The sequence below is a fragment of the Aethalodelphis obliquidens genome, unplaced genomic scaffold, assembly GCF_003676395.1.
Source record: "Aethalodelphis obliquidens isolate GAN/ISIS:26980383/991018 unplaced genomic scaffold, ASM367639v1 scaffold3, whole genome shotgun sequence".
Classification (NCBI taxonomy): domain Eukaryota; kingdom Metazoa; phylum Chordata; class Mammalia; order Artiodactyla; family Delphinidae; genus Aethalodelphis; species Aethalodelphis obliquidens.
The window spans coordinates 76,613,722-76,631,683 of record NW_020837947.1 but is presented as its reverse complement, the minus strand read 5'-3'; the positions used below and the strand labels follow the sequence as shown (position 1 = coordinate 76,631,683).

General features: G+C 43.8%; 1 protein-coding gene across 2 annotated transcripts in view; it reads right to left on the bottom strand.

The window, feature by feature from the left end:
• Positions 1-17,962, bottom strand: part of IMPG1 (interphotoreceptor matrix proteoglycan 1) — a 93,797-nt gene that overhangs the window by 14,583 nt on the left and 61,252 nt on the right. For both annotated transcript variants that reach the window (XM_027080162.1, XM_027080171.1), the window contains 2 exons: positions 12,635-13,163; positions 9,587-9,806 (listed from right to left, as the gene is read on the bottom strand). In XM_027080162.1, the coding sequence (XP_026935963.1) occupies positions 9,587-9,806; positions 12,635-13,163 (749 nt within the window). The remainder of the gene's footprint in view (positions 1-9,586; positions 9,807-12,634; positions 13,164-17,962) is intronic.

The following is a 17,962-nucleotide window of genomic DNA, read 5'->3' as shown; positions in this document are numbered from 1 at the left end:
AAAGGGGTAATGAAAGCAGGTGATCACTAACATTCCTCCAGCTCAAATAGAAATCTCCCATTCTAGGTGTCCTACTGGAACAAAGGCATCCGGACCTTTAGCCGGGCTCCAGAACTGTTGCGCAATTCAGTGATTAAAAGAACTTAAAAAAATCTACATTAAAAGAACTTAAAAAAAATCTACATTAAAAGAACTTAAAAAAAATCTACATTAAAAGAACTTAAAAACATCTACATTTAAGTTCATGTTTATTGTTATTTTATTACTGGCCAAAAATATTTTGCTTATGACTTATTGCCAAAGGGTAGGATTAGAGTGAGAATAACTATTCAATGATACCTAACGCACAGCATAGTACTATGCACGTGGTTGCAGCTTAACACACGTTTGTGGAATTGAGTAAGTTATTAATGGGCCTTCTGTCTGGCTTGAAGGGGCATGCAATGAAGAAACTTAGGGTTTCATTTCAATTCTCCACCATTCTCAAGAAAACCACCACAAACTCTTTATAGGAGGCTCTCAGTAACATTTCCAGGGCAAACACACATGTCTTACCGTGGACAGAGGGTTGAAGAATTCTCGCTCAGTCATTTTTGTATCAGCTAAACTGAGGTGTTCTGGGTGCACTGATCTTAGGGCCTGAGTGTCCCAGGATGTGGAGGGGGACGGCTGACAGCAGGGGCTGTGGGAAGTGACCCTGCAGCTGGGCTGAGTCCCAGGCTTGTGTGGAGTGTTTGCATTAAGGGGTTGGATGAAGGGCTCTGGGAGTGTTGTAAGGAAGCTCCGTCAGGCGGTTCGGGTGTGAGATGAGGGCACAGGTTGAAACGCTGGAGAGGGGTGAAAGGTATGTGGCAGTCCAGCTGGTAATGGAAGCAGACATTAACAGAAAATCCCTGTGGTGGCACCCCGGGGGGCACGGGGCAGCAGCAGTGTAACCCTAGGAGACTGGCCAGAGACCTAGGAGACGGGATGGGGGAGCTGGGGAGAGTCTCCTGGAGAGAGGATTCGTGTGGCTGCCCCAGCTCGGAAGGGGCACTCCTAGCAGAGCCAATCACCAGTACATGGAATGGGGACATTTGCAAGTTTGGGACTTTTGTTTCTGAGAGAACGATTTTTTGTTTTTTTTGGCATTCTAGTGTATGACAAAATATTGTAGGAAATTTCACTTGGTGAAATGTAGAACCTAATAGTTCATCTAGGATTAATTAGACTGAAGCATGTTGTCACTTTTTCTGAGTAGATTAAACAGCCTCTGTATACCCAGTAGGAGGGCTGATAAGACTCCTTTTTAAAAGAGGCAGTAGGTAGAGTTGAAGGAAACACACAAAGCTGCCTTTGAATTCCAGCTCCAGCCCTTGGTGACTCTGTGACCAGTAAAAGGTAAGTTACTTACAATTTTAGGAAACAGTTTCTCCAACTGTGTAATAGGGGGAAAATAATAACTTTGTGTAGTTAATTATTAAGATTAAAAAATAGTGTCAATCAACAGTAGCTGTTATCATTTTTATTGTCATTATTGTGATGAGTGACATCTACCATCTTCTCAGAGCTCGTGACTAAGTGCGAATCTTACAAATGATGCACTTTCCAGAGAAAATGAGTTTGTTGTTCCACATTCTGGCTGGAAGCATCTAGGATGCCAGACTGTAGTTAATTTCAACATTTACCATTTACCAGCCTTGAGTCTGCCTGTTTTTGAGGAGGAATTTTAGGAATTCAAGGAGAGAATAAGTCAGGATAAGTTATATGTAGTTTTGCATGTTAGAAATCTTCAACCTGCACACCTAACTTGCATAAAAGCTCTACATGCTTCTGAAGAATTTTCACAGCAGCTTAAATGAAAGACAACTCTAGTTGCTGCGGGTGTCGGTAGAATACTGAGCAAGCCGTGATTTATTGTTTTTCGGTTGATAAATCAGATAGTTCTAACGTTGGTTTATACTTTTTATATCAGAGATGCATTTATTCAGGGAGTTTCAAAAGGTGAAAGGCAAACCGCACACAGTACCAACAGCGTGTGTGGCTTCTCCTACCTGTCTGCGCCTCTGCAGATGCCATCTGGCCTGACAAAGTGCTGACCCTCCTTTAGAGGACACAGCCAGACGGCTCGATGCTGATCTGAATGTGGGGTGAAATTCACCTGGAAATCTCATGAGGGTTTTCAGATTCTATCTTCTTTCTTCTCTTTAGTCCCAAAGTAGTAAAGGAATAATAACCCCCCCTCCCGGCATTGCTACCATAAACCACTCTTCCACCCTGACATTAGGCCAAAAGAAAAGCACGTGATTGGGTTTTGTTTCAAATTTTGCAAATGGAACTAAATAATTGGTCTGTCCGGGCATTGCCTATAAATATAATAAAACTGGGGCAAAGAAAAGAAATGCTACATCCTCTGACCAAGAGGGCTTCAACAGTCCCCTCAGCTCAACTAAACTTTACACTGGCTTCTTTCTTCAACCTCCCTTTCCTTAGAGTGGAACTGAGTGGGACTCTTGTGGCTCCTGGGCATGGAAATATTTCTGTGTCCCCCATTTCTTGTAGGTAAGACTCTAGCCTCCATGACCTTCCCTGAGTTCCAAAGGGCAGAGTCGAACAGTTTCTAATCAGGGAAGGGAGGGAATGCAGAGACAGGGGAGGAGCTGTCAAGAAACAATAGCACAGCCTTGGGGCAGGGTCCTGGTTCCCCCTCAAGGGATACACATGACAATATCTTTGAGATCTTCACAGAACTAAACCCCCCAGCAAATGGAAGATGTTAGCATTCTTCATTCCAGAGAAGGCCACCTGAGGCCAGATTAAAGGAACAAGAGAAGCTTATCAAGAGACTACCTGGTGGCTTCCCTGGTGGCGCAGTGGTTGAGCATCTGCCTGCCAATGCAGGGGACGCGGGTTCACCGGTCTGGGAAGATCCCACATGCCGCGGAGCGGCTGGGCCCGTGAGCCATGGCCACTGAGCCTGTGAGTCCAGAGGCCACAACAGTGAGAGGCCGCGACTACATGAGACCAGATTAAAGGAATGCAGGCCCTGAACACACCCTAATCTAATCAGCAACGCTGCCCTTGAACTATCGCTATAAAACTCCTTGCCAAATCCTCACGGGTTGGGACACAGTTTTGAGGGGCATGAACCCACTGTGACCCCCTTTTCCTGGCGAAGCAATAAAGCTATTCTTTTCTTCTTCACCCAAAACTCTATCTCGGAGATCTGACTCGGTACAGGTGCACAGAGGCTGAGTTTTTGGCATCAAGAGCAGCCAGTTTAGAAAACTTGTAAATTCTTCCTCTGCCCCTTTGAGATGTAAATCTCTTTAGAGCTTCTTGCCAGAATTATGACTCCTTCTCCAGCTCTTTGGCCTGCTTGTGTCTTTTGGTTCGACACCCATCAAGACGGGAACCCAGTTTTCGGGTAACACTGCCTCAGCCTGGCTTTCCCTTCCCTCCATTCTGAGCATCTTTACTCCTTGCTTAGTACCCAAAGCTGCTCTCACAGTGGAAGAAGTACCCCGCCACTCCCAGAAATGTCTGCGTTTTCTCCTGCCCTTTCTGGAATAGCCCCTCCTTACCCTCCCTTGCCTGGGCCCACCACCATTCTACAAGGCCCAGCCCCTATGGCTGTCTGTCTAGGAAGGCTGCGGGGACATTCTCTCACCTGGGGAGAGTGAATTGCTCCCTGCTCTGTGCTTCCTAACATTTCTGTTCATATCCTGGCTATAGTGTTTAGAGAGTCTCTGACTTTTTTTGTACATACTTCTGTCTCTCTTGTTAGACCTTTTGCTCCTTGGGGCAGAGATAGGCTCCATCCACCTCTGGGTCCGGTGTCTAGAATAGCGCCTGGCTCTAGGCAGACGGTCCCTAAGTGCTTCCTGAAGGGATGAATGAACAGAGTCCCACATCATTTTTGCATTGTCATTTACTTGTCTGACTTTTCTGTAACAGCAAAGAGAAGGGCTGGAGAGAGCAAGAGGCTGGGAAATCTTTGATGGTTTAAGAAAAATCCCCCAACATTTGGAAATAAGGAGAAAACTGGATGACAAGTTGCCTGGTAAACAGGGATCATTGTGGGCCGACCCGGCTAAATGCCTGCATTTTTACAGCTGGCCAGCTGGATTTTTACATTTTCAAGTGGTTATATACGCACCAACATAATATCCTCAATTTTGCCTTTTGTCTCGTAAGGCCTAAAATATTCACTGTCTGGCCTTTTAAGAAACACTTTGCTGACTCCTAGAAGGAGGTAACTTGGTTTGACCTACCATTTACTATTGATTATGGCATTTTACAACTCTATAAAGTTAGAAGCTGTCGTAGAGAAAGTGGATAAGATACAATGATTGTATTTTCTGTTTTGTGTTTAGATTTCATCATTTGCTTTTGTTCTCTGTTTATATAAGATCCCTGTTTCCATATCCTCTTTAAACCGATTTGTCATCTAACAATTTCCTTATTAATGAGTCAAATAAGACTGTGGCATATGCTCACTGTCTATTCGTATGACATTCATGCTTTTCACATTTGGGGGTTTGGAGGAGGCAGGCCGGCGGCTCCCGGGCTGGGGGACAGTGCACCTGAGGCGGGAGACCCTCCAGTGTTGTGTAGCCCTAGTTTTAGTCTGTGTTTTCCAAGAAAGTGGTAAGAAAAGTGCAAAGAGGTAAGACACCCCGTAACTTAGTGTTGCTGTATTTGGCCATCCTGGTTGGGAAAAGGTTGAAATGATAGGACACATTCCCCATTTTCCAAGGAAAGATTCTTGGGCTTCTCTCCCATAGACAAGCTAGGTATTTATTCCGGATGTTCAGTATTTCCCTTTCTGATCCTATTTCAAGGAGAGTTTTCTCCAGTAAGTTCAAGCAAATACTTATATGAACAAACCCGAATCAGCGAGGCTTCTTCTATTGGCTAAAATGGCCTTCGGGTGTTATCTGGCATTTTGATGGTCGGTGCCCTGACCCTGTGACCTCTCTTACTACATGCTGGGGGATGGGCACCGCTGAGTATCCACAGAGCCTTAGACACTAGAAAAGACCATGCCGGCAACAAAGCCAGAGGCCGCGTGTGTTGGGATTTGAGTCCTTGTTCTCTAGGAAGCTGAAGTCCTTGGGGTCCAGGGACCTGAGAGGCAGCGTGAGCAGTTGGGTGCACTGGTTGGATGCACTAGGAGGATGTTTTAATCAGCTTGCCTGTCAGTCACCATGACAGCTTACACTTAAATACACCACCGTGAGGAGAAAATCTGGACCAGCCAGTTATGCTGAAAAACTAGAAGCAAAGTAGCTGTCATCTTCTAGATGAAAGGAATAAGAAGAAAACTACTGAATATCATATGCATATTTTCCCTTAATTTGTTTTAAAATCGACACCCATTTCTTCTATAATCAAAATACTAATTTTGTACATATTTCCCCAAACTAAAATTGTACAGGAGAACTGAGGCTAGAAACACTAAGTATACAGGTGGTTTGTTTCTTTTTTTTAATGATCGGCACTTTACGTTTCAAGAAGTTTTATAAGATGTGCAGATTCATAGAAATAAGAAACTAATGAACTCTGTGCAGAAGCAATGGTTGTAGCAGGCTGTGAACAGGGAAGGGCTGTGAGTAGTGTGAGAACGAAGGTGGGAGCATTTGTGAGTCTGTGTCTGGGTGGGTCCCCAAGTACCCCTCTGTCTTGGGTGGCTACTTCCCTCTCTTCGGCAGCCACCACCCTCCAAAGGTAGCTCGGGCCACTGCCACCAAAACTTTTGTGGCTGGTGTCCTGCCTCTCCGGCTCTGGTGCTGACAAAGCTTTTCTCCTTGACCAGACCCTAACTCAGCCTCCCCTAAAATTTCCAACTCGGCCTCAACTCTTGGGCTTCTGTGTTTGTCTCTTCACTGTCCAATTTTAGCACGAAAGCTGTTTAGTAGGTTTGGCCAGAATCTCCCACCCTCCATATATCTGATCACCAGGTTCCTCATCCTCTGCTCTCTCCCAGGTGGTGTCTGATCACCTGGCCCGCCTTCTGCAAGAATCCTTTTAGGTCATTTTAGCCAGAATCCCCTCTCACCCCTGATGTTCCTTCTTAGTAATATTCCATCCGCTGACCCATTCTGCTCCTTGGCTATAAATTCCCACTTGCGTGTGCTGTGCCCAGAGCTGAGTCCAATCTCTCTCTTCCACCGTGAGACTCCATTGCCGTGGTCCCTACATCCATCAAGATGGGCCCCCGGAATAAAGTCTCCCTTGGCATCTTTAACAAATGTCACTGAGTCATTGTTTCTTTAACGACGCTGGCTGTCTTCATGGCGACAGCAGCAGCCCAGCCCTCATACCACCAACAACCACAGGCCTCCTCACTGCCTGAGATCAGCCAGGGAGACTAGAATTCGCTACATTCATCTCTATCCCCATATTTTCTTTGTACTATTCGGGCCTCAGGCTTCAGTGAAATGGGATTTAAAGGAAAACTCAGTGCTTTCTTTATGGGATCCCTCCCTGGTGATTCCCAAACTCACAGAAATTTGCAACTAAGAGTAGCATGTCAGAAAGTGCTCATTAGAAGGTCTTTGAAGGGAAAAGGCATAGCTTTGATCCCAGCATCATTGTAAGGTGACCACCCTTGGCCACAGGGCAAGTTCCTTTGGGCGGGGACTTTCATATGTTCGCTGGTTATCACCGTGGTGGATGAATGCTGACTCTTGGGTTACCCGTGTAGAAGATGGTAAGGTTCAATCCATCATCAGCCGCTTGCTGGCTACGTGGGTGAATCTTCCCTTTGCCTTTTGTGAAATAACTAAACCAGCTGCGAGGGAGGAAGCCCTGCCTCCTCGCACCTTCTCCAGCTCCCTGTCCGTTGGAAGGTGGCACAGTGGCTTCTCACTATAACTAGGAGCCCTTTTGGATATTAGATTTATCCGTTTTGATTTATATAGAGGAATCCATAAAGTTCTTTGCTATTTATTTTTAACTTTTATAAAATCCATATTTGGCTTTCTAATTCTGCTGTCCTCCAACCCTTTTATTTAGGCATTACTCATGTCCTGGCTGGCTCACGACAGCCGTTCTTGGCAGACCTCATCCATCTATCCATCCAGTCATTCAATAATTCTATGAGTTCCAACGTATAAAAAATTCAGATTTTTCTGAATTCTCCAAGTATCAAGAAATAAGTAGAGTAAGGTTATGTCCCAGGTGGTCCAGCGCTCTCTGCCCCCCCCCCCCCCCTTGCTCTACCATTAATCAGTGTAAATTTGGCTCCAGTAGGGACTGGAACCGACGTTAGCACCATCTCATTTCTATTGCTATTGGCTTCTTAAAGGAAAAGCTACATAGCCAAACTGGTTGTAAGAAATTAGTGAAATAATTTCAGTTGAACCTCCACACAAATACCTTGTCGTGGTACTGTCATTGTTCCCACTGGTACCCTCCTCAGATCACAGATTATTAGTCAAGTTGCTAATGACGATGTTACAATATCAACCACTAACTTTTATTAGTCAACTACAGTGTGTTGAATGTTATGCTAAGTGTTGGTTAATCCTCACAGCTCTTACTACCTCCATTTTCCAGTTGTGGAGATGGAGTCCTGCTGTTAGTGAAACTGAACAGGACCCTGTAGGGCTCCTGGGCACGGAAGCCTTTCTGTTCCCCTCTCTCTTGTTTGTAGGGAATACACTCCAGCCTCCATGACCTTCCCTGAGTTCCAAAGGGCAGGTTCAAACAGATGCTAATCAGCGAAGGGAGGGGATGGTGAGATAAGGGAGGAATAGTCAAGAAACAATAGTGCAGCCTTGGGGCAGGGTCCTGGTTCTGCCTCAAGGGATACACATAACAATATCTCTCAGCTCTTCTGCAGAACTGAAACCCCCAACAAATGGAAGATGTTAGCATTCTTCCTTCTGGGGAAGATCACAGTTGATAACCTGGAGAAACTCATCAAGAGACCACCTGAGGCCAGATTAAAGGAATGCAGGCCCTGTACACACCCCATCCTTATCAGCAACCCTGCCCTTGAACCATTGCGAGAGGCACGAGCCTGCTGTGTCCCCCTTTTCCTGGCAAAGCAATGAAACTATTCTTTTCTACTTCACCCAAAGCCCTGTCTCTGAGATTCGATTCCACACTGGTGCACAGAGGCAGAGTTTTTGGCATCATTAGAACACAGGATTCATGTTCAGGACCATAGCCCTCCAAGGTCATGGTTTTCTGCTGTGCTTCCTTCCAGCGTCCCCAGGGTCCCTTACACATCCCTGGCAAATACATTACCAGATTCCTGCCCTCTATCTAAGAGGCGCCCTGTTTTCCCCTGCCTCAACTTGGCTCCTATTGTTGGATGGGTCTCTAAGTAGCCTGTCAGCTCCCTGGGGAGGAAAAAAGGGAGGGGGTCAGGCCCTTGTCCCTCTTATGCTAAATTCTCCCTATCTATGTTCCTGTTTTCAATTGACTGAAAAGAATTGGTCTTCTGATTTTAACTGGCAGGGACCCCCTGGTAGTTTTCAGGGGAAGAGGCGGTATCTTACTAGCATTTAGGAGGTCTTTGATTTCTTAGGGGTCTGGAGGGCTTGCTTAGCTGCTTGTGTTCAAAGGTAAGCACTCCCAGGCTCAGTGCCTTCAGGCTGTCTGTCTTTTTAATAATCCTGTTTACTGAGGTAGGAGGCAATTTTCTTAAAGTTGCTCAAGGCTCTGCTCCATCAAAGGGAAGCGTCTCCCAACTGAGCCTTTTTGTTTGCATTTTGCCCGAGGCCTTTCCCTACACCTTCATTGTTAGTCCCCAGGAAGCCACCTCACTAATTCACAGCCAATTAGGAAGTTTGTTCTGAACATGACTCCAAGGTTGCTTTTCCAGTAGATTTGGAGCCTTGCCCCCTTGCCATCCAGGGAATTCAAAAATTTTCTTCAGTTGGTTAGAAAACAGAATTTTGAAGCTAATGGTGGAAACAGTTCCCAATTTGGGCATAGCTGGTTATATTGGTACATACACTATGCTTTATCATCAGAACAAATGTTTGCTATTTTGTAGCTTCGGGCTCAGCCCCTGCATCTTTAAGTTTTTTTTCACATCTAACTGCTTTGTTTTAACCTGCACACGTGGAAGCTGATCTAGGGTATACAAATGGGAAGGGACAGGATTTTCCTCTTGGGTGATGGTGAAGTGGCTTTCTTCCAAGTTTGAGTTTCGGTCTAATGATTATTTTTCTTTCCTCGGGAAACTGTCTCAGTTTCATCCCGAATTGTGCTACGAAGAGGACTGGAAGGTTTCTTAGGTGGTTGCAGTTCACTGAGAAAGTGCTTTTGACTTCCGGCAAGATATAAATTAGCTTGGCTGGGGGTTATGTTAAAAAAAATCGCTTAAGCACAGCAAAAGTTTTGTTCTGTGGGGAAACTATAGAGCCCAGATTGTGAAGCAAGAGGTATACTTGCTCTTTGGATGTAGGAAAACTTTAACCTGCATGTCTTAGGACCCTACCTTTCTACCACGTTGATTCATAGCTTCTGAAAAGTTATTCTGTCAAGTGAAGTTTTAAACTGATTCTTGTGGCCTCAACGTTGAACTACATGCTTAAGCAAACAAAACCAAAACACCCCCACAGTTTTCTGGGTTGGATTCTTTTACCTGGTTCCACATCGAGAGAGTAGCTATCTATTTCCAGATCAAGCTGCTGTGCGGCCGCAGAACGAAAATCCTCCAAGACCCCTCGCACAGCCTTGGTCAGGTTATATGGCACTGAATTAGCAAACTTCATTTTGCTATTCACGATCACACTCCCATTTCTGAAGTTAAGTATTTCAAGTTGCTTAAAGCCTGTGAGATTGGATCGTAGATATGGAACCAGCTGCAAAAATAAAAGAGGGTTTACTCTTAACGGTGTTCTAAGTGCTCAGATGCTGCTCATTCCATTTGTACTCACATTTCATTATCTGAGGCATAAATTTCAGTTCCTTTTTTGACACTGATTTTTTTTTTTTTGCGGTATGCGGGCCTCTCACTGTTGTGGCCTCTCCCGTTGCGGAGCACAGGCTCCGGACGCGCAGGCTCAGCGGCCATGGCTCACGGGCCCAGCCGCTCCGCGGTATGTGGGATCCTCCCGGACCGGGGCACGAACCTGCGTCCCCTGCATCGGCAGGCGGACTCTCAACCACTGCGCCACCAGGGAAGCCCTCAGTTCCTTTTTTATGTTGGTGTTTGGATTGAACATGAGACCAGAACACCACTATTTAATGATCTATTTGCAGTGATTATGTCCCATATTTCCACTTTCCTGGGTACTGAGATGGATGGGCAGTGATTTTCTTCATGATGAATTGTGAGAACAGAGGATTGAAAAAAAAATCCAGGTCAATGCTATCAGCCAAGAAGGGATGCCAGGTTCAGTTATTTAAAAAAAAAAATCCAAGTAAATAAAAACGTGTTCCAAACCGAGCCCAGGAGCAGACTGACCTATGCCTTAGGGTCAATAGGACATCCATTTGGAAGCAACCAATTTGAAATGACGTATTGAAATAAACAGCTGAAACATCAGCTCGTCTGTCTGTGCAGGATGCTTCATATCAACACAAATGTGGTGAAGTGGAAAGAGCAGAGAACTTGGCTGTCAGAAGACTAGGTGTAAGTCCTGTGACTGTTGCTAGCCAGCGGTGTGACCTCATCAAGCCATTAACTACTGTAGTACCTCAGTGCTCTCACCTGAATTGTGAGGGAGAAGAAAAGTTGTTCCCTAAGGACCTTTCCCAAGTTATAATTTAATAATCTCAAAATGATGCCCCAGAGGATTGTGCTTCACGTTCCCACACCTGTCTCTTGTAAGCCACAGCCATCCTTTTTTTTTTTGGCTGTGCTGCATGGCATGTGGAATCTTAGTTCCCCGACCAGGGAACCTGTGCCCCCTGAAGTGGAAGCGCGGAGTCTTAACCACTGGACCACCAGGGAGGTCCCCATGACCATCCTTGAGATCACTTTTCAGAAATGTCTGAAACTCAGCGATGTCTGCTTTGTTTCCGGCCTTGAAAGTGAGCCCTCTCCTTCATGAACCAACACCCACGAACCCAGAGAGGGCACAGATGCAAACTACAATCTCCCAGGCTTGGCCCAGACCTGCTTTTCCTTTGCCCCTGTCCCCACCCCACCAGAATTTTGACACTGACCCAGACCCACATGTTGGTACCCCTTCCAGTAACCGCCCCCCCCGCACAAGGTCATTGTGAAAATAAAATGAAATTTTATACAAAGTGTGGAACCGCTCTCTCCTGTTTTCTCCCACCTACTTTGACTAGGCTCATTCTCTATGTCTTAACATTGCTTTGGCCCCTGGTGGGAATTCCCTGTCCTCAGCTAGTGTGCAGACAACTAGCTGCTCCCTTCTCCCAAATCATTCTCCTCTTCTTCACGGGAAAGAGGCTGCCCAGCTAGAGACCACATTTCCCAGCCTCCCTTGCAGCAAGCTGTGGTCACGTGACCAGTTCCCACCAATGGAATATGAGTGTAAGAGATGTGGACAACTTTGACATCACTTGCTTAGGAAATTGCTTGCCCTGGGCTTCCTCTCTTTCCCCTTCTCACAGTGGAAACAGGGATGTACTGGCGACCCAGCTTTGGCTGCATGAGTGAGGAAACACCCTTGGGGTTGACAGAGTTATAAGATGAAGGGATTGTGAGTCCCTGGATGACGTAATAGAGCAGAGCTGTCGCACCCACCCAGTGGAAGAGAAATACACTTGTACTCTATTTAAGTTACTGTATTCTTGATCTTTTCATTATGGCAGCCCAGCATGTACCGTAGTTAATACACCTGGGTTCGGTGCCCTGGGACTCTGTTCCTTGAGATTGTCCCAATATCTACTCACCTCATTTAGGGGAGGGGGGAATAGCACAAAGTCTTACTTTAAAGTTCACCTGAAGCATTGGTGTTTATGTGATTTTAGTTTGCTAATGACTTAACTTATATGAAGCTTACAAATATTTTTCCTCTTATTTTCAGAAATTCTGTAATCTTTGTGCTATGCCTTGTGTACTTGAATTTCATTAGCCGTGACTGTGTAGAGGTTCATAGTTCAGCAGTTTTCACTGTGCATGTATTTCTAGTACATGTGAGTTTGGGGGGTGTTTCATAAATCAGGGTTATATGCCACCATGATTGTCTTCTCACTTTCTTTGTTAGGGCTTGGGATGCTAAGCCATTTAGTCAGTTTTTTTTTTTTTAGTTTTATGAGAATTGAAGGGGAACTAAAAAAAAAAAGAATTCTTACACTTGAACTCTTGGCCTCACTTGTGCTGGACTTTTCTAGCCTTGAACCCTTTATTCAGATGGCTGGAAAACAGCATGTGGCATTATAACTTAGGGAAAGTCCGCTCATATTGTTTATAACTTCCAAGTTCAGTCCATGAGTGGTTATGTATTATTCCTGGGAAAACTAAATTGGGAGGAACTGTAATGAAAAGGTCTTAAAAATAAGTTTGTTGCCAGGACGCTGGGCGGCAGTGGCCCATTGGATCTGAATCCATCTCAACGCTCTAGCTGAATGCTGTCGGCAACAGCTATCTCAGAGGCTTGTCTCTTCCACCTTGCATTGCTCAAGACAGCCAGGGATTATATTATAAAATAATAGCAAAAAAAAAAAAAAATGAAAGGAGACACACAGATAGCTGTATGTGGTGTCCACTCACCAGTTGTGTGAATCGCTGCTCCAGAGCTTGGTACTCCAGTGAGCTCTTGTTGAACAGGTCAGTGGAGAAGGGCACGTTGGCCACACGCAGACTGAAGAACACCACCAGCTCTCGGCCTCTGGCGGCGACGGTCATGGCGCTGGTGGTGATGTACTGCAAAGCTGGGCCAGGAGTGATGTTCTCCAAGAAATGATCCAGGGTGGAAACATACCCACTGAATCCCAGTACCTCAGAGGATGCGTGAGTGCTGGCGAGATCCGTTCCGTCTAAGTCTCCGACTGTATCTTGACTGCTGATACTCAACCTGCTGTCTTCTGAAGATGCAGGTGAACGTGAAATTTCCTGAGCCAATTGGCTGATGGCAGAATAATCATCGGTGGGGATGGTTAGCCGTGGGATTAGTACTGTCTGATCAAGGGAAATTATGTCTGTGGCACTTTGATCAGTCTGAGAAAAGATGCTCGATGCAGTAAAAAAAGGTCGAGTTTCTGATAGGGAGGTGGAGGCCACAGCAGGTGGAGACCAAGAACTGTCCATGGAGGAAACTCCTGAGACCAATTCATTATGTCCAAGCATCCCCGCAAGGAATAGAAAGCAAAAAAGAAAATCCAAAGTTAAAATTACTTTTGGAAAAATAGCATTTGACTATCTTAATGTCATATTTTATTTTATTTATTTTTAAATTTCTTCGATTTTATTCCAGTTTTATTGAGATATAATTGACATACCTCACTGCATAAAGTTAAGATGTACAGCATGTTTTAACTTACTTATGTAGTGAAATAATTACCATACTTAGTATCATATTTTAAAAAGCAAATTGGTGGTAATTCCCTGGTGGTCCAGTGGTTAGGACCCCGTGCTTTCACCGATGAGGGCACGGGTTCAATCCCTGGTCAGGGAACTAAGATCCCGCAAGCCACATGGCACAGCCAAAAAACAAAAAAGACAAATTGGTACAGAAAGGGCAGGCAGCCCTGTGTCCACACCTAGGGAGACAGAGGGTGGGTCTCTATAACCATTTTATTCAGGCCCAATACTTCTGGATATGCGAGACTAAAAGAGCACCAATTGCCTAGAATTACAGGAATTACTTACTGCCCAGTGAGACACAGCACATCTAGGGACCAGGTGGTCAAAAAGGACTAGGTCAGCAGGTGGTGGCACACCACAGATGGCTTTGGGGTAGACTTGGATCCCACATCCCCATCTGGACCTCCCAGACAATTAGCTGTGCTCTTTTGGCCTGGAGTTTTATTCACCTTCCAATCATGCAAACCTGAATTTTATGTAATTGGATTTTTGGGGGGATCTCAGCTTATCACATTTTGGTAGTTTCATCAATTAAAATTTAAATTATGCTTTTCCAAAATTGGATAATCTGACTGAATAACTTGCCTATTTGCAAAATGATATGGAGACCCTGAAGATGTGGGTTACACATATAATTTGAACTTTGTATTGGCCATACAACTAAATATTGGGTAATATTTAAAGGTTTTTTTCATTCCTACATGATGATACCACCACTTTGCATTGCTTTCTTGAGTAAGTACATATTGAACTACTGAAGTCCATTCCCTTTTTGGTGCAAAATTAAAATCAATAAGTATTTATGAACTAAGAAAGTGGTTATATGACGCTTTCAGATAAAGATATTGGTGGGTTATTAAAATATTCCAATAAACCTAAACCTAGAGCCACTGATAGATAATATTTAAGGCATTAGGTAGATCAAAACAGGGAGCTTTCTGTGAATACTTTGGTGGCATTTTGGCAAATATGTGGGAAAGCTGTGTTAAAGTCCAAATGCTAAGCATGATGAATGGACTGTCTGGATGCAGATATAATCTTTGGACTCTCAGTCAGCTAATTTACTAGAGTGCAATCACCCAAACTGAAAATCCAAGTAATAAACAGCTCTGAAAGGTAGAATCATATTACTTTTATTAGTTTCTTAAAATAAAACCTGTCTGTGGAGAATTTAACCAGATTTCAGAGAAGCACACCCTTTTCTTCCACCTGGGGAGGATGCTTGAGTGTGTCTACCCATAATTCACTCAACTATCAGAAATGATGTTTTGTAACATCCAAGATCTTTCTAGATATACACTCGTAGTTTTATTCAAATCTCTATTGCCATGGACTGAATGTTTGCATTCTTCCAAAATTTATATGTTGAAATCCTCATCTCCAATGTGACAGTATTTGGAGGTAGGGTCTTTGGGAGGTAATTAGGTCAGGAGGGTGGAGCCCTCATGAATGGGATTAGTGCCTTTATAAATAAAAAGAGACATAAGAGAGATGATCTCTCTCTCTCTCTGCCATGTGAGGATACAGAAAGAAGGCATCTGTGTGCTAACCAGAAAAAGCCCCTCACCAGGAATTGAATCATCCAGCAATTTGACCTTGGACTTCCCAGCCTCCAGAACTGTGAGGAAGAAATTTCTGTCATTTAAGCCACCCAGTCTATGATGTTCTGTTATAGCAGCCCAAGCTGACTAAGACATCCTTGGAAAGATTTGGGATAAATAAGTTGAAGGCTTCAAGTACTATCAGTGGTTTGATTTGACTTTGTGCTGGGGGGAAATGCATTTGAATCTGAGCTCCTCAGCGCTCTTCCAGATGGTCAGGGTCAGGGAAGAAGCACAATGACAGGTGTCTTCTTTTTGCTCCAGGCCAGAATCTCATTACTCATACCTTTCTCAGTACAGAGATTTTAGTCAGATTAAAACAGTCTGTTGCATTATGTCATCAACCAGCAAACAAGAATTTCTAACTCTTAACCTTTGTGGCATCTTTTTAAACATTTTTTTTTATTTTTTGGCTGTGTCAGGTCTTAGTTGCAGCACACGAGATCTCTTGTTCAGGCTCACGAGCTCAGTAGTTGTGGTGCGTGGGCTTAGTTGCCCTGCAGCATGTGGGGGACACTTAGCTCCCCGATCAGGGATCGAACCTGCGTCCCCTGCATTGGAAGGCAGATTCTTTACCACTGGACCACAAGGGATGTCCCTGTGGCATCTTAACATTAATCATTCACATTCACAATAAGCCCAACCAAGTTATTTCACTGATAGAACAGTTGGCTATTTAAATGTACATTGTTAGATAAAATACAGGATTCCCACTGGAACGTACTTATACTAAAACGTTATTTGTTGTTTATCTGAAATTCAAATTTAACTGGTTATCTTGTATTTTTCTTTGCTGAATGTAGCAGCCCTATTTAAGTGTGATTTTAACAGACCCCTCACAGTCTCTCAGCTTGATATTGAAACTACTAAGGCTATAGTCAATTCTTTTGAAACAAAATATCATCCAGACATTACCACCACTTATAAATGTATTTAAAATAATTATTCATCAGATTCTTATGCAAAAGACATGCCAGCAACAAAGGCCATCCTAACCCTAAGTTTTTACACTGCAATGGAGAAGGCAAGCACGAAAACCCAAGGCCATTTATTTCACCATGAGGTATGCAAAACAGACTCCAGATAACTTGACTTTTTAGCTGTCATGTTAGAGCATGCGTAGAGTTCTCATGAGGGCATGAGGTATGTTTATATGTATGTGTGCCCGGGGGGCCGCTGGTAGAAGCCCAGCTGCTGGGTGTAAAGGAAAAGGCTATTTTGGTCACTTTCTGGGCAGGAGATCTTCCCGCAAACAAAGGCCACAGATGAAATGCTCCAAACCAGAGTGGTTGAACTCAGGTCCAGCTGAAGCCCAAAGTGAGATAAGCCAGTAACAGGTGAGGATGGGCTCAGTGGGGGCAGCCAGGAGCCCCACTAGTAACCAGAGGAGGGCACAGAGACGTGTGAGGCAAGTGCAGATGAAAGATCGTTCTAAATGCTGCTGGAAAGGGTCACACATCTACATGTACCCACTAATCATAAACATCCGGTGGCCACCTGGTTTATGTTTAAAAACCTAAAAACAAAGATTCCACAGTCTCCTCTAGATCTTCAAGTGATGTGACCAGCAAGTTCTTAATTCTCTATCAAACAAATCCATTCTTATTTATCACAACAAAAAAGTCATCTTCTTTTTGGCATATTATAGAAATAGAACATATGTGTTTACTATTCATTCATTCAGCAAATAGATATTGATGGCCTACTATGTGCCAGACACTGTTCCAGGTGCAGGGGTACATCAGTGAACAAAACAGATAAAAGTTTCTGGCCCCAAGAAGGTTACTATCTAGTGGAGGAAGACAGAAAATAAACAAAATAAGCAAAGGGAAATATATTCTATACCAGGTGGTGATAAGAGCTAATGAAGTAACATGAAGCAGGAAAGAAGGTGGGAATGCTGGGTTTGCAATTTTATACGGTGGTCATTGAGAATGCAATATTTGAGCAAGACCTGAAGGAGATGAGAGAGTTTAGCCATGCAGCAAATGCAAATGAGAAAGCCAGAGAAAGAAGGGTGTCTGTATTGCTCCAGGAACAGCTGGCTGTGAGGGCAGCATGGTCAGAATAAAGTTCTATACTCTCAGTTGAGAGTGAGGGTGACTAAAGATATTTTTAAACACATAAAGTCTCAAAAAATTCCTCTTGGGCACCCTTTCTTAGGATGTGTTTACCTAAAATGATAGGGTAAACCAAGAAATAGGAAGACATGGGGTACTGAAGAAAAGTTAGGGAAATCTCCAGGAAGAAGGTGAAGGGAAATCCCCATCTCAGAGAGATGGGTACTCGAAGTGTAAAAGGAAACTAAGTACATGCGATGCTTGTATCACCAAGCCCTCTACCATTGTACCAATTTTTTTTTTTTTTTAACTTGAGAAAACTACTAATGGATGTACTCCATAAAACAAGAGAGTGAACTCAGAGGGGCCTGAGATCTAGGGATCAGGGAATCCAACTCAGGAGAAAGGCCAAGGAAATTTTAAGGATGACAGAAAATGGAAATCCCAGGTGACAGCTGTCCAAAAGGCCTAAAGAGTAGTAGTCCAGGAGAAAGAGAAGGTCTTTGAAAATTGGAAGTGATAAGTTACCTGATGTGGAAAATTCTACTGGAAATTTCAATGCAAAAGTTGAAAAGAATTGGCAATAAGTACAAAGAACATTAAGCAAATAAAAAAATCAAAGAAAACATTAATTCCAGGAAAACAGAAAGTAAACATATTTAGAGCAAATAGTTCATCTGTAAATACATAATGGAAACATTGAATATTGATTCAATAATAGTTATTACCATATTGATAGGGAAGGGTGTTGTAAGAAACTTAAATCCTTATTTGCAATAATAGGAAGTCAGTAAATAATGTATAAAACAGATGAGTCAAAAGATGTATATTATTTAAGAATATGGCAAGAATAA